The sequence below is a fragment of the Ambystoma mexicanum genome, chromosome 5p (genome assembly GCF_040938575.1).
Source record: "Ambystoma mexicanum isolate Mex_15411 chromosome 5p, UKY_AmexF1_1, whole genome shotgun sequence".
NCBI classification, from domain to species: domain Eukaryota; kingdom Metazoa; phylum Chordata; class Amphibia; order Caudata; family Ambystomatidae; genus Ambystoma; species Ambystoma mexicanum.
The window spans coordinates 250,525,032-250,542,219 of NC_090930.1; the positions used below are offsets into that span (position 1 = coordinate 250,525,032).

The 17,188-nt window shown below is 47.5% G+C and overlaps 1 protein-coding gene across 2 annotated transcripts in view; it reads left to right on the forward strand.

Moving 5' to 3' along the window:
* Window positions 1-17,188, forward strand: part of THOC2 (THO complex subunit 2) — a 2,257,836-nt gene that overhangs the window by 340,232 nt on the left and 1,900,416 nt on the right. For both annotated transcript variants that reach the window (XM_069612670.1, XM_069612671.1), the window contains exon 8: window positions 1,891-2,057. In XM_069612670.1, coding sequence (XP_069468771.1) covers window positions 1,891-2,057 — 167 coding nt within the window. The remainder of the gene's footprint in view (window positions 1-1,890; window positions 2,058-17,188) is intronic.

Consider the following 17,188-nt stretch of genomic DNA (forward strand, 5'->3'; position numbering starts at 1 on the left):
ATCTTGCCTAGTGTCTTCCCTGTGTATCCCTGCTGCAAAGTCCCATCCAAGGTCCTGTTTTCGGTAACCACGACAAGGAATCAATCAACCAGGTTTTTGGCTGCAGATCCTGAAGTCGTCCTGCTGCAAAATCTTCTGTGTTGACTAAGGTATGCCCTTACCTTAAGTCTCTTGTGATTCCTGTGTAGTTGTGGGGTGTTTTCTGTGATTGGGAGGCCTCTCGTCCAGTTCACCCAGTCCCACTGCTGGAATCCTACTACGGTGTCTTCTGTGAAGCCCCTGGATCCTCCACTAACTCCAAAGTAAAATACTCAACTGTTTGGACAGTCTTCCTGAGGGACATTTGCGACTAAAGAACCTATCCTGACACTGCCTGTTGGACATTAGACCTTAGTGACCCCTCTTCTGCCACTGAGAACACTCGTGCTTGAAGAATAAGGGAAAGACTTAAGGGATTTGGCCTTTTGCCTAGAAAAGAGAATGTGTTGAAAAGTTACTTACTTGAAAAAGAGTTGGTTGGTAACTGTAATTCTGAGAGTAAAAAGTTAGAAAAGTTCTTACGTACCTTGAATGTGTGGACTATTCTCAAAAGTATATGGAACCTCTTTCTTTCCTTAGAAACTGTTTTTCCATTCTAACAGAGTAGATCTGATGCTATATTACTCACCTGTGATTTGGTTGTGCCTCTTCCCAAAAGTAATGCTGTTGATTTTACTTTATTATTCCGGTTAGGATAAATATAGGAGTGTCCCCCAACTGGGTCTTGCTTCCCCAGACTTGCTATTAGCCTGTCCAGAATAAGTATGTGTTGGGTTTTACCTACCTAGAATAACTGAGTCATTCATGAAGTAACATTGGGTTTTGCTTTCCCTGGTCTGTTTTAGACAGACACAAAAAGGGTCTTCGGTTTATACCTGCCCCAAGTTTCTGATAGCTCCTTGAAAAAGTATATGGCTTTTACTTACCTTGAGTTAGCTGTTTGCCATGCCATCCAAAAATAAGTTACACGAGTTACTGCTCATCTCAATCTGTATTTCGCTGATATCGAAGCACCATTAATTGAATATTAAATCCTTCGGTTTTACTCACCTAGTGGAACTGTGGTATCACAAATGTAGTTATAGGTTTTTACTGTACCTAGAATAAGTGTTCCACTATTCACAAAACGTATACTGTCCAGTTGACTGATTATATGATTCTGAGCATCACGTTACAACTGGTAGGGTGTACTCCCCTTGAATTACTGAATGAAATCTGAAAGTAACCATTGATTTTTACTCCCCAAGAAAAGGTGTGATCTATAGTGAATGCGTATGAAAAGGTAAGACTTCCCTAGAACCACTGTTAGGTGTTCCAAATAAGGTTTATGCTTTGGTCTGTGAACCTTCATGCATAGTGTTTTTTTTATAATTGTGATTACATATAATGTGATAGTACTTATTTCCCCCAAGATTTATCTGGGCCTACTTGTATTTAAATAAATTGTGTATTTTTACATAAATAGTGTTTGTGTTTCTTTGGACCAATTGTAATCCAATTTCATTTGTACTGATTCTACGGCCCTCTCTCCGTCGTAAGATGAGCCTGGCTGCTCTTTCTATGCTACCATGAACTCAGGTAGTACAGCCTTGTACTAAGAGTGGAGTCTTCTACTGCCTCGGTTGAGTGGTTTTACTAAGCCCTTAGTTGGACATCAGAAATACTGTCCTAACACAGAGAAGGAGACCTTTCCCTTACGCATATACCAGTTAATGCTGGTCCAAATGTTCATTGTCTGAAGACTCTTTTGGATTGATTAAGCTCTTTTCTGGGCTACCTGGTATTGCTGAAGCTCATTTTGCTGTTTTATATGTAATTCAATATTTTGTTTGCATTTCTTCTCTGCACTAGGGTGCTTTAACCTGGATCCAAACAGAGTTTTGGATATCCTGCTAGAAGTATATGAATGTCGGCCGGATTTTGACGAATTCTTTGTACCCCTGCTTGAGTCTTACATGTCCATGTGTGAACCACAGACTCTGTGTCATATTCTTGGATTCAAATTCAAGTTCTACCAGGTAATGTGTTTTCGCATTAGACTCTATAGTCAGTCCATTGTAACACTGTTAATAAGTAGTGCAGATTTGGTGCCTTGATAGTTACTGAAAAGCTTCTAAACCTGCTTACTTTTTGTCCATAATACAAACATTATTAAAAGTTTACTTTATTTGTAAAATATATTTTTCATGAAGCCTTTGTGCAGCAAGTTTTTTAATACAGTAAGAAGACCAGTTAATTGCACAGAGATCACTTCATTTTCAGTGCTTTTATTTTGTATCTAATTGCAGTGTTTTGGTCAGGATTTTAGATTTGACGCAAAACCCAGTGTAATTCATTGAGATATAAATGAAAAGAATCTCGGAGGCAAAAGGGATTGTGAAACGTTTCAGCACAAGACAATTTTGACACAACTTGCATCCACTGTTGTCTGTTAGACAAGCAGCTAGTTTTGTGGTTCTAGACATAAGTCAGTCATGGTTCAGTTACCAAGGTGAATGATATGCAAATAGCGATCTATGGCCAAGGAAGACCCTGCTGGAGTGCAGAGGAGAACTGGATACAGGGCACAATGGTGCTAATTTGGCAACTCGGCTTGCATTCTTGGCAGCCAATGTAGCATCCAATCGGGCAGTTGTATTATACAGATCCAACCTACTGCTAGTCCTTGCAGGACATTCAGTGCAGAGCCTTAGTCTTCATGAAAGCATTTCTTCCAGCTTCTGGATAAATGCCCATCCAGCTTCCAAGCAGGTGCACAGCACCATCCAAACATTTGGTGGTCATTTAATCAGGGGCTTCTTCCAAGGAAAGCTTGGGATGTAAATTGAGCAATGAATCCCATACTGCCATTCATACATAAATGCAGGTACTGTCATGGCTACTCTGAGTTATGTTAATGAGAATTCTCATTTCTGCGCTAATCCCTTCCAACCTTAGAGATCCCCAGCACTTTTGCTGGACTTTATGACTCTTTAATTTTAACCCTGGAGTGATTGAGCCCTTTTTCTCACTCGTGTTTTGACATTGGATTACATATTTCCTTCATTTTTGTAGTCTGAAAATCTCCATAGGCATCTGTTTTTGTATGGTAACACCCAGCACCTTCAGTGCAGTGTCACAGCGAAATCCTTTAGATTTCTCAAAAGGTTTGAATACCTTTTCTTGTGTGAACTACTGTTCCCAAGAATAGTAAAGTGAAATTTACTTTACTTGGCTTTTCTTTTCGTGGGTCCAGCACACACCATTTTATGTGGAGTGCTGGGGTGATGGGGGTGGTTAATTAGTAGCCCCTCTTCCCACCTACTCATGTAACCTTTTTTATGTTATCCTCACTACTTTAAATGTCTGGTGGCAGTGGTTTAATTTTCCTTCCATTGTGCTTTTCTACCGGAGGCTGAATCCTCAGCTGCAGTATACCCACCCCATGGGTGACCATTTTGTCAAAATGGCCTGGTCTTCTTTTCTGCATTTTCTGTTTGTGAGGTCTTGGGTTTTGCTCTGTGCGCCAAGCCAGTTTTGAGCCCTTTTCTTCGTTTTGCTTTTGGCAGGCTTCAGTACTGAAACCCACCTCTGGCTCCAGTGTGTCTGGAAGGGCAGGAAGTGAGGGAGGTTCCCAAAACTCCCCTGCCATTTGTCGTTCGGAATGCCTGAATGCACCCAGTCCTGATTGGCCAGCTGGCTGTCCTTTCAGGGTAGCCACCCTGCTGTTTGAGTGACACCCTAGGCTGTGCATGAATGGGAGAAACCTGCTTAAAAGGCAAGGGTTTTGGGACTAGAGGCAGAGTCGACCACTGTGAAGAATACCTGACGAAACCGTGAATGAAACTTGCTGCATCCTCCTGGACCTTTCAATTGCCATGCTGCTGTGCTGAAACTACTTTTTCTGATCGACCAGAGAAGCTTCAGAAGGGACAACTTCGTCCTTTTGGGTTAGTGGAACCAACTAACTCCGAGACGAACTCCACTGAACTATGTTCCCCGACTGGCTGTACTTCTCTGCTGCTGCAGGAACTGAGTGCCAGGGGTCGAGAAATCCATAGTCTAGTGCAACGTCTGCAATCCGGCCAGAAGCTCCAGGAGTCTCCTAAGGACCCTCCAGAAGCAGGATGACCAGAGTTCGAGGCCTTTCACCAGAGTGCGGGACTCAAGGAGTGCGGGACTCGAGGAGTGCGGGAAGCCCAGCCGGTATGTAAGAACTGCGGTGGTGCTGTTCCACGTGGTGAAACTGAACTGCCGCTGATCTGAAAAGAGCCTGTTGCTGCTGCTGATGTCCAAATTGCTGCCGCAGGAGTCCTCCCTCTTGTCCCCACGACTGAGCCTCAGGAACCCAGGACCTGCTTTGCTGCTACCAGGCAGAAGGCAGCTAGTCCACTCTTCTAACCAGAGGTACTGTTCAGACTTGGGGTACTTACCTCAGTGTCTGTAGCTGTGCTCTTTGCAGTTGAGACTTGCAGTAGCTATTTTTGTAGGAATTGATTTTAACTCTACTTTACACAAGTGTAACAGCTTGTGACCCTACAGTGATTTTTCTTCAGAAACTCTCTAACTTTGTGCAAGACTTTGTAAACTAAGACATGTTTCAGCTCCATAGACTGTGCTCCAATTGACTTTGGCTGTCCTGGCTCCCTGCAAACTCTTGTAGTCCATTTGACTTTGACACTTTCTGTCCCTCAGAGGTGATATCTTGGTTTTTAATTATTATTGCTGGGAAAGGTTTGTCTAGACTTCATTGGAAGATTGAAGTATACTTGCATGCCCTGAGGACCTGTTTAACCTTTTTTTCTTTCCTCTAATCGTTCCTTTTTGCAAACCTCTGAATCTACTAGGTGTACTAGTGATATAAAAATGCCATTACTGTCCTTGTTAGGGAAGTCTCCTCTGGGTGTAGGAAGTGTGAAAAGCATCTCAAAATAGTATCTACTAGCTTTGTGCTTGTTCTGGAAAAATATTTTAAAGTATATTTTATGGTTACAAATATTGCCCTGTTTGAAGATAGCTTATTTTAAAAAAAAAAAGTTAAATAACGATTTAGAACTAAAACCATGAGTAGTGAGATGAGCCTGGCTGGTCAGTCACACTAGCAACTTGTTTAGCACAGGCATATCCCAAAAGATAGGTTACCTAATACCAAGAGGACAAGTGTTGTGTAGTCTCCCACAGTGTTACTACATCAATTATTGCCTAAAAAGTAGTAAAACCAGGACCTTGTATGGCTATGCATTAGTTTACATGCGCACAGGGTAATACCAGTCTTGTGACGTCAGTGTTCTGGAAACATTTGGTGGTCATTTTAATTGTTAGGCAAAGTTTGAATGCAGTACCCTCTGGGAACACCACAAGTAACTATGACTACAGGTATAGGAAATCTATGCCTGAATGATGACAAAACCGAAATCATCCTTGGCACCACCTCTAACCTTAATAAACTGGGACACAAATACACCACCTTCAACATCGACGGCAGCAACATTATAAGTAGCCAAAGAGGATAAAACATTAGGATTTTACTTAGATGCCACCCTCTCCTTTACCAAACAGGTAAACTCCATGGCCTCCCCTACCGCTTACACCTGCAAGCTCATTAGAGCTGCTAAGCCTTTCCTCTCTACGAGTAGTTGCACCACTCTGGCTAGAGCTCTAATCTTATCGAAATTGGACTACTGCAACTCACTATATCTAGGGGCCAACAAGTATATTACCAACAAAATTCCGATTCTTCAAAATAACGCCCTTAGAGCTACGCTAGGTAGTTCTAAAAAAGAACACCTGTCTGAGATAAGATGGAAGAACTGGCTCACCACCAACGACATTTTACTAAAAACCGCCTCATTAACGCATAAGTGCCTTAACAACACCGCCCCACGATATCTCACCGAAAGATTCAACAGAAAAACATCCAATCAGCCCACCAAAACTGCCAACACAAACTGCCTGATGGTTCCAAGGTTTAAACTTACCAAAGCGGGAGGGTGTAGCTTCCCAGTCAAAGCTGCCCAGCTCTGGAACTCCTTACCCCCCCTCCCTGAGGGCTCATCAAACTTATCCGTACTTTAGACTTAACATTATCATCTGGATCAAAGAAAAGGACTGCTAATCACGTAAGGCTCTTGCTTGCTCACCCTCTGCATTTTATACAGACTTGCTTCAACCCTTGCTGCTAGCCCTCACTAGCCTGCTTTGTAAATAACATCGGACGTCTATCTCATCTTTTTACTGTACTGAATGAACATACCTTTGTATCTCTTTATATATAGTTCTACATTTCTGTAACCCAAGCTGAAAATTGTCTAGCTCCCCTGCGTCCTGATACCCTGTGTTAGGTAGAATTGCATGCAGTACCCTCTGGGACCACCACATACAATTTGGACTACAGGTGTAAGCAAAACCAACCTTTGGTAGAAGTCTGTACTACACAGTTTTGTGGTAGCGAGCTGAGCAGCCAGGCTTATCTCAAGAGGGAATGTGAGCCATACAAGAGCTTACACAGAGGTCTTACAATCACAGTGGTTCAAGTAGATACTTACACTCAAGATTTCTTGGTGAAACACTTATTAATTTATTGCATAATCATTTAGAAAACATTCACTAGAAGGAGGCAACTTAATATTATACACAAACACAATTCAATACCAAACCAATAAGTTTCTGAACAAATTAGGCTCCCCTGAAATAGGAGCAAGATGGCATTTCAGTTAAATTCAATGGGAGTAAAAAGGCACAAGTTAGCAGAATAGATCACAAATACTTTCTTAGGCAGTGGAAATAGTTTTTGTTCACTAGAGGATTCGATTTAGTTCAATAGGCCAAAGTCAATGGACTAGTGTCTTGGATAGGAAAGAGCAGTTCTTGAAGTAAACTGTGAAGTCTTTGCCAAAGTTGTCAGAAGTAGTTTGTACGTAATAGAATCCTATGTTGGTGGTAGGCAGAATTATATGCAGTACCCTTTGGGAACACCACACACAATTAAGACTACAAGTGACAGTACAATTTCACCTTTGGTACAAGCCTGTACTACACAGTTCTAGTGGTAGCAGTAGCGGAGCAGCCAGACTTATCTCAAGCGTAAGGAGTAGTACAAATAGTTAGACAAAGGACAGCAATTACTATGATTCAGGCAAACACTGACTCAAGGTATTCAAGTAAAAGAATATACATTTATTTCACTCTTCAGTTGTTTAAACAGTACACTATTATAAGCAGTCTAAAAAATCACACTCTTAATACACCACACCACTTCCCTTCAATTCCAGACAAGTTAAGCTCAGAAAATGAAGTGGGAGCAACATGGCACTCCAGCATTTTAAAAGGGAGGGGAAAAACAAAGTTATTAGAAATGAATCCACACCAACAGGTAAGTACTCTGGGCAATTGAACAAGAGGAACTACAGAGGGAGAATCAGGTAGAAAAGGCTTAGGGCCAAAGTCAATGGGTCAAAAGTCTTTTGCTCAAGATCTCACAGTTCAGGGTAGTTTGCGGTAAAGTTCGTGGCACGGTTTCCGGACGAGGTTGGTTGATACAAAAGTTAGTTGAAAGAGAAGGACAAGCCCTCGGATTGGAGAAAGATTTCAAACACTTTCACCGTGGTTGAACGAAACGGACAACCGGATTTGCACAGTACCTTAAAACTGAGAGGGAGATTAGGCGGACGTTCCTGGTAGTTCCTGCAGGCTCTCGGTTTCTGAAGCGACTGTCGGACTGACAAGAAGTATGAAGACTGGAGGGTCCTGCACTACCCAGGGAAGAAACCAGCAGCAGAGCAAAGCCACAAATAAAAGGTGCGCTCCTTAAAACCGAAGCCGGGTCCGACCTTCCTGGCTATCCGGGCCACTGTAGCTCTGTACAGCGAATTCGACCAGAGAAGGGGTCCTGGCTTGTAGTTTGGGCGAACTGGTTGGTCCCACCAGCTCAAGGGAAGAAGTTTCCTGGAGGATCTTCTGTCGTCGGATTCTGGAGATTTGGGCCTGCAGCAGGGCTTCACTAGGCGGTTCAGTCGTTGTAGGGGTCCTCTTCTGCCAGTTCCTCATTGGTTCTTTTGTTCCAGTGGCGACTCTGCTTTTCCAGTCACAGAGACTTGCTTTTTATGCAGTTTTCCCCCATTCATACAGCCTGGCTGTCAATCCCACATCTGGGTGGCTGTCCTGGAAAGGACAGTCCCCTCAGCCAATCAAACAGTAGTGCGACTTTGGTTACCAATCGAACCCATGGCAGGGGTCCGAAGATCACTCCCTCACATCCTACCTAGACTTTCTGGCGCCTTAAGGAGGGCTTCTGTGCAGAAGCTCGTGAAAAGACAGCGAACTAAGGAGTCATCCCTGGTTTGGCGCGCAGAGAAAAACATGAGAGACTTTAACAAAAAGAAATGGCGAATAAACCCAGCCGGAGCCAAAATAAAATGCATTTAGTCAAGCGGGGTTATGTTTGAGGCTAATATAATGGCCTAAAACAATACCACGTTTATATAAGATAATCGCGGTAGAAAAGTTAGGGTAGATACCACTGCCACCAGTCAAGTCTTGATGTAAAGGGAGCGAAACAATGCTCCAAGAGGCACAGACAAAAAGGGATAAGAGTTGACCCTTTCCAATACTCCATGTAAGATCTGTGGTTTAAAGTGACTAAGGTAAAGTTAATGGCAACTTTACCCTTTTCTGGCGGACCGTAGTCAGCCCCAGAAAATGGAGTCGGTGGGAAGTCTCAAAGACAATCCTGTTTCACTGCACTGTGAAGGTACTGTGTAACACGCATAGAAATATGAGGCCATGGAGTAGGTGAGGTTCCAGTTCTCAAGATCAGAATGAAAAAGCATACAACAAAACACATGTAAGAGTGGGAAAAAGGATCACACTCTTACCAGGTGAAAAAAATAATAATCCTAGAAATCCAGCAAAGCTGCTGAGGGACTCAAAAGGTAAGGGAAATCAGCCATTTATGAGAATTCTCCCTAACAGTTGGGTCACAAGCTGATTAGGCCTGCAAGTTGGGAAAGTTCTGCGAACTTTCACTGCAAGAGGTAAGTTCTCTCAATCGGGTTGGCACAGTACCTTAATATGAAGAGCAAGATGCAGCAGAAGACGTTTCCTGGCAGTTCCTGCAGATCTCACTGTTCCTGAGTCTCAGTCGTGGGCACAAGTGGGAGGACATCTGGGGACTCCTGCACTGCACAGGATCGTCAAACGCTGACGAAATGGAGTCCCTTCAGTTCCATTAGCTGTAATTCAAGCACACAAGCTGGTGTCCTTCCCCCTGGTTAATCCTAACCAGCTCCGAGAATGGTATCCAGGTGGCTTATGAGTTGATTGGTCCCACCAACTCAAAGGAAGAAGTCGTCATTGAAGGGGCTTCTCTGTCGAGATGAACTTGGCAATTCGGACCTGCAGCAGGGATTCACTGGGCAAACCAACAGTCCAGGAGTTGCAGCAGCCGTCCTCTTCCAGCTCATCTTCGGCTCTTTCGTTCCAGTGGTCGACTCTGCTTTCCAATCCAAGACTCCCCTCTTAAACCGTTTTCTCCCATTCATTCCAGCCTAGCTGCCACTCACCCAGCAGTAGTGCATTTGGGTCTCCTATGAGACTAAGCACAGGGAGTTTCGGGCACCTCCTTCACTTCCTGCTCATACCAGACACTCAGACGTCAGAGGCGGTCTTCAGTCCTGAAGCCCGCCAAATATATAGAAACAAAGGGACCAAACCTGGTTTGGCGCGCAGAGACAAACACTAGAAGGACCTTTCCAAAAAGAAATGGCGAAAAAAGATGACCGGGACCTATTTAAACAAAGGGGCTTAAGGCGCCATATTGAAAAACGTGGCTCCTGCGATTTTTAGCTACCAGTGTTCGCGGTCGGGAAAAATCATGGTAGTTGGTTGTAAAACCACTGCCACCAGCCATTTCGATTAAAAAAGGTAGCATTTGACTGCTACATGAGTTTCTAGACACAGGGGATACTAGATAACCCCTCCAGCACGCTATAGGAAGATAGTGTTTGCTGGGTCTAGCAATTTAAAAGACTAGTAGCGTCAATTTAACATTACATTATCTGGGAAACAGTAGTATATCCCAGAGAAGGTATTTAAACCTTTGGGAGTCTTAAAAAGACATCCCTGTGTCACTGCAATGAGGGTGCTGTGTAACACATGAAAAGAGACCTATGGAGTCATCTTAAAACTCCATAATCAAAGGACACGAGTAAAACACACATCAAAATACATGAGTGGGGGGAAAAAAGGCTCACACTCTTTCCAGGTAAAAAAAATAGTCTTCAAAATCCAGCAAAGTTGCTGGGGGTCTCTAAGGTAAAGGGAATTGGCACATTTTTGAGAATTCTCCCTAACTCCCTTGGGTCTGGCTCGCATTATAAATAATAAAACGAACAAACCTTTGGTATTAGCTTGTACTACCATTTTGTTAGCGTGTTGAGCAGCCAGGCTCATCTCAAGAGGGGAAATGTTAGCTGTAGTGGAGTTACACAAATATTCAGTTACAGGTATTCAAATAAACTCAAGGTTTCTTGCATAAACAATTATTTTATCAGTTACAAAGCCTTCTTTAGAAGGGAGCAATATACTAGTAACACACAAATACACTTCAATACTGTACACTCTGAGTTTCCGAATCAGACCCTTTTGGGATGGCCCACAGAGACAACCTACACCCACAGGTGACCTCAATAACAGTGCTGGGGACATTAATATCTTACTGTTGGCTTTCAGAACACACTTAAAAGTTGGCAAAAGGCAAAGGTTATTAGAACACAAGAGATCATTGATATTTTTAAGCAGGGCAAATAGTTTCAGATCCTCTTAGAAGAGTCCTACAATTCAGTAGGCTAAGCCAAAGTCAATAGGCAAAAGTCTTTGTATAGGATGCAGCACTTCAGGTAAGTAAATGGAAATGTCTTTGCACAAGTTCTTGGGAGTCTTTGATAAAAAAGAATCAAATGAAGGGCCACAAGCTGATTAGACTTGTAAGTTGCAGAAGCTATAAGCACTTCCACAGTAAGAGGTAAGTTCTCTTATACGTGTTTTACAGTACCTTGGTAAAGGAGAAAAGATGCAGCTGATGACTTCTGTTCCTGTGCAGCTCTGCAGATCTCACTGTTCCTGGGCCTCCGTCGTGGGGACAAGAGGGAGGACGTTGGGGGACTCCTGCAATGCACTGGGACTGTCAACTTGCAACCAGCAAACTTCACTTTCAGTGGCTGTTTTGCGTTTTAGCTTCTTGCGGCGACCGCAAATAGCAACAATGTGGTTCCTGGCTGTCAAGGTGCACTTTTCTATTCTAAGATGGTGGACAGCACGGAGTAGACGTGCTGCCCGAGGCTCCTGACCCCAGAACAGTCACTAAGCGGTCCACCACCCCGCTTTCGCGGAGCAACTTCTGTGTGAAGTGGCGGGGCTCCCGAAGCCTACGGGAGCGATTCAAACAGTCCCCGGCGGTCGGGGCTTTGTAAGCTGAGCCCAGAAGTGTGGCGGGCCGCCGTCGGCGCGCCTGCCGACGGCTACTGAGAGAGGCAGAGGCCGAGGCTGAGGAGGGGGGTGCCGGACAGCCCCCGGTGAGAGGCCCCCGACTGCAGAGCCAGCGGGAGCGGTGCACGCACGGGAGCGGCGCCCTGTGGGGGCTTGCGGGCGGCGGGCCAGGTGCGGTGAGCCGCCCCGGCCGAACATCTGCCCCGCCGGTGGAGGTGGTGGAGGGGGCGTCGGCACAAGTGGAGATTGCCGACGGCATTGCGGCCTAGGGCGGGCCCCTCCCCCCCTGAAGATCGGAGGAGGAAGGGCGAGAGCGGCTTGCGACATCAGCGCACCGCGACCGAGGAGTGGCTTGGAGGAGTGTGGCTGCCCTGGGAAGCGGCGGTAGTGGCGCCACGGGGGCGGGCGGGCCCCTAGAAGCCTGGCAGCAGAGGAAACGGAGCGGTAGGTGTGAGCTGCTCCGACCCCTTTTTATTTTTTTTTTAATTTATTTTTTATTTTTATTTTTTTTAAATGTGTTGTGGTGGCCCAGGAAGCGGCAGCAATTCTGGCCTAGGAGTGCTCGGCTTCCCCCAGGGAGTCTGGCGGGCTGGGGCCGCCCCCTATGTCTTGGTGACGGTAGCAGTCCACGACCCTGTCGATTCTTCGTGGGAGGACAGTACTGTGTGGTATTCCCCAGTGTATGCCTCCACCCAGCCGGGGCTATATCACTGGTTCGATTACTACTGATTCCAGCATCTGAGGATCACTGGCGCTGGGCCTCTTCCGTGGTTCCTGGCTTCTGGGGGTGGGCACCACTCTGAACTGCGCTTGATGTGTGGCAGCCGGGTGGCAATTGTACGTGTCTGGTGGGGGGTGTAACCCGGGGGGACGCGGGAGTGCCGAGCGCAAGGAGCAGCTGCCCCCAGTGGGTTTCACTCCGGACAGATGGCCACCCGCCACAGGGGGAAGAGTGGGAAGGTGTTGCAGCGCCCTGGGGAGTCAGAGGGCACCCTTCATTCCTTGTGGTCGGTGCAGGATATGGGCGAAGGCTCGGATGGAGGTGCTGAGGACTCGGAGGAGGGGAGAGCGGCGGTGGGGGCACAGCAGGAGCGTCCCCGGCGTCTAGGCAGGATGTGCTGAGAGAGATTCAAGTGCTTCATGCCAATTTGGCTAAGACATTTCAGGACCAGTTTCAGTTGATGAGGGCAGATCTCAATGAGGCACTCGGGGAGATCAAGCGGGACTTACGGCAACTGGGGGAAGAGGACTGACCTCCTGGAAAGGGGTCTTCAGGAAATAGACAAGGACACCACAGCCAATAGTGAGGCTATACAGCGCTTTGATGTGGAGATCCAGAATCTTGAGATCCAAATGGAGGTTCTCGAAAATAGGTCGCGAAGAATCAATATTAGGGTGAAGCAACTACCGGAGTCGGTCTCGGACGGGGTCTTGAAACGGGAGGTCCAGGCCATATTCGCGAACATTTTAGGAAGAGAGGACCCTGATGCCATCGAATTAGATCGTGTCCATAGGGTCGGAAGACCCGCTAAGGGGCCCACCTCGAGACCGAGAGATGTGCTAGCCGCTTTTGCTAGATATGCGCAGAAGGAGGCAGTTCTCCAGGCAGCGCGTAAACAGGAACCAATAGTGTATAAAGAGCAGCAGATAGCTCTATTTCAACATCTGGCGAACATCACTCTAGTCAAGAGGAGACAAATGGCGCCGGTACTGAAGGTGTTGAAGGGTCGCGGCGTCAGATATAAGTGGTCATTTCCATTTGGCCTCATCTTCGATTGGGAAGGCTCGCAGAAAGGGATTACGTCTGTCCAGGAGGGGTCTGCACTGCTGCGACTTGACCTAGAGGAGGACCCCTTGAGTGGTGCTCGGCGAGTCGGAGACAACAGGCCAGGGCAGAGGCCGTGGGAATGGACCACGGTGGGAGATAAGAAGGGGAAGGGCACGAGAAGGAGTAACGGCTTCCTGAGGGAAGGGGAAGGGAGTGGGGCGGAGGGAGCCAATGGCAGCAAGGAGAGTACCTGAGTTGGAGTTTTGATATGCAAGGAGTGGTGGACCCTAAAGGTTGGTATAGGAGTTTGGGGAAGGGGAAGCAACATCTTGGGATCGGTAAGGGCAATGTGGCCCGGTAGGGGGAAGGGGGAGGAGCGGAATGGGCTTTTTCTCTGGCTTGGGGGTTGGAGGGGTGGTGAGGGAGTCCTAGCCCCAGGATGGGGAAGAATGGTAGGACTACGTCAGGGGAAGGGGGGGGGAGTGGGCAGGGGCGGAGGGGGGAGTTCTCACCCACAGTTGGGGTTTCAGGGTGGAGGGGGCTGGGGGGTTGGGAGGGAGGGAGGGGTGGGGTGTCGCCAATAGAGAGGAAGGGTACCTTGGACGGAGCAGAATGGAAACTAGAGGGGGGGGGGGTACGGTATCTCTCCCGGGTGGCGGTGGGGAGGCGCGGTAAAGTTACCATGGGGGTATGCAGACAAGCTGTTTGTTTGCACAACTTTCAAGTGGCTGACTCATAACGTGAGGGGTCTGAACTCCCCCCTTAAGCGTACTAAGTTGGAGCTATTTACTAAGTCCCAAAGGACGGACGTGCTGGCTCTGCAGGAGACGCGCTTATTAAAACGAGACCAAGGCGCTTGCGCCTGAGGGGCTTCCCATTGATATTCGCATCAGGGCCTACTAAAAGGGGGGGGGAGTTGCCCTGGCCTTTGGAAGGGAAGTTAACTTTCGACTTGGTGACACCCTTAAGGATAAAAATGAAAGATACATTATGGTGAGGGGGGAGATTTTGGGATCCCAGTATACTATAGCCTCAGTATATGCCCCCAATGTGGGTCAAGAGCAATTCTTGCGGGATACTTTGAGCACCCTAGAGAATTTCGCCAGGGGACAGGTGATAGTGATGGGGGACTTTAACCTTGCCTGGGACAGAAAGAGGGACAGGTCCCGGTGTGACCGGGAACGGGGTGGCGCCATTGCTTCTCCTCAACTAAGAGGGAAATGGGAGGAGGCCTGGCTGCGCGACGCATGGCGTGCAATACGAGGTGAGGAAGAGGGATTTACTTTTCTGTCAGATGTCCATAAAACACAGTCCCGCATTGACTACATCTGGATCTCGGCTAGTTTGGTGGGGCAGGTGGAGGATGTTGAGGTGGGCCCCCTGGGGATAGCAGACCACAAAGTGGTGCAACTGAACATGCGGCTCGGGAGGCGCAGGCCAGGGGTGTGGACTTGGAGGTTCCTGGAGGAGCTCCGGAGGGATCAGGTTTTACGAGAGGAGCTAGGGGACAAAATCCGGGGTTTCTTTGAGAGGAATACCAGTTGGGACACCAGTCAGAGTGTGAGGTGGGATGCCTTTAAAGCGACCTTGAGGGTGGAAATCATTGCTATGAAAGCGGAGAGAAGTAGATTGCTTAGAAGTCTGGAAACTCAGCTAGAAAATGAGGTCGAAGAGGCCAGGGCGTGCGTGCAGGAGACCCCAACTCGGAAGACGCATAGGAAATACAGGTTGGCGGAGGGCCAGCTGGGGATGTTGCGCACTAAAAAAGCGGAAGAGGCTATGCTCCGGGTCAGGCAAAAATTTTATGCCAAGGCCAATAAGGCAGATTCGCTTCTGGCACGCCTCCTGAGGGGACAAAGGGAGCAGAAGATTATAACGGCAATTAAAGACGCGGGAGGGCGTAGGCTTACCCAGGCTGAAGAGATAAGGGGGGGGCTGGTAGAATTTTACGGGGAGCTGTACTCCTCACAGAGCCCGCGTACCCAGCCACAGAGAGTTTCTGGAGGGCCTCCCCCTCCCGAGATTATCCAAAGAGGAAGGCGAAGAGTTAGACCGACCGATTACAGAGGATGAGGTTAGGGCCATAATAGCGGCGCTTCCCCTCGGTGGGGCTCCTGGGCCTGACGGCTACTCGGCTTCATTCTACAGGGCTTTCTCCCACCTTTTGGTTCCGCACCTAACACAACTATTTAACACGTTTGGTGAGGAGGGCGGAATCACCCGCTCGATGGAGGAGGCAAAGATTTCTCTTATTCACAAGGAGGGGAAAGACCCAGAGGAATGCACCTCATACTGCCCAATTGCCCTTAGAAATACGGAGGCAAAAATTTTCACTAAGATCCTGGTGAAGCGCCTGGAGAGGCATCTGCCTCTGCTGGTCAACCAGGACCAATCCGGCTTTGTCGTGGGGAGGCAGACTGCTGACAATATCAGGAGGGTGGCTCACCTGGTGGAGAAATAGTGCAAGACGTCCACTCCGGCGGTTCTTTTGGCGCTCGACGCCGAAAAAGCATTCGACCGGGTGGAGTGGTCGTTCTTATTTCAGGTGATGGAAAGGATGGGCCTGGGGACGGGATTTATACGAATGGTCGCAGCTAATTACAAGAACCCTACCTCGCGGATCCTGGTCAATGGCAAGGTGTCCCAGCCGTTCAGATTGAGGCGGGGGACAAAGCAGGACTGCCCCCTTTCTCCATTACTCTACGCAGTTTATCTGGAGCCACTGCTTGTGGCCATTCGTGAGGCGGAGGAGATTCAGGGAATACCATTCGGGGGGAGGCAGCATAAAGTAGCAGCCTTCGCTGATGACATGTTGCTCACCCTCACGAACCCTAAGGTTTCCATTAGAGCGAGTATAGAACTCCTGTCCAGATTTGGCGAACTATCAGGATTGCGGGTCAATTTTTTGAAATCAGAACTTATGAATCTGTCCTTAGGGAGGCAGGAGGTGGAAGAAATACAGGCGACCTCCCCATTTAAATGGAGCCCTACCGGTCTGCGTTACCTGGGAGTTAGGGTTACACCATCATTGGCGGGTTGGTACAGGGCCAATTATGAGTCCCTGCTGCTGGACATTACAAAAGATTTAAGAAGATGGGGCGCTCTGCGATTGTCCTGGCTGGGAAGGAGTGCAGTCCTCAAAATGGTCGTGCTTCCTCGCGTATTCTATCTATTCCAGGCCATTCCCCTTCCAGTCCCGGAAAGTTTTTTTAAGAGACTAGATAAGGTGGTCAAAGAGTTTGTCTGGGAGGGGAAGAGGCCGCGCCTGTCTAGGTGGCTGTTAGTGGCCTCTAGAGAGAGGGAGGGCCTGGCGTTCCCTGACTTTCGACGCGATCACAAAGCTGCCCAACTAAGGGTGATCAGAGAGTGGTTTTCGGACTCCTACATTAAACATTCAGTAATAATGGATAGGGCTGTAGCTCAACATCATTTGGGGGAGGTATTGTGGCTCCCGCGAAGATTGATGCCATCGCATTTATATTTAAGTGTGATTACTAAGGGTGTGGTTGATAATTGGGACAGGGCTGTGGAGAAGCTGGGATCACAACCTTTCCGTCCCCATTCACACCTATCTTTAATAACGGGGACTTCACACCGGTGTTGGAGCTAGGGGCGTTTGAACAGTGGGAGAAGGGGGGCTGCAGAACGCTGAGGGATATGTTTAGTGGTGATAGGGTGAAAACATTTTTGAGGAATGTAAACAGGAATTTGGGGTGAGAGAACGGGAGAGGCACCGTTACTACCAGATTAGGCACTGGGTAATGTCTGGGGAGATGAGAAAGGCGGCGACGAGGGGCCTCAAGCAATTTGAGCGATGTCTTACCACTCATGAGGGCTCCAAAGGGTTGATTTCGGATCTGTACAGACAACTAGAGCAGGCAGGCCCAATAACCACTTGGGCGTATATGAGGAGCTGGC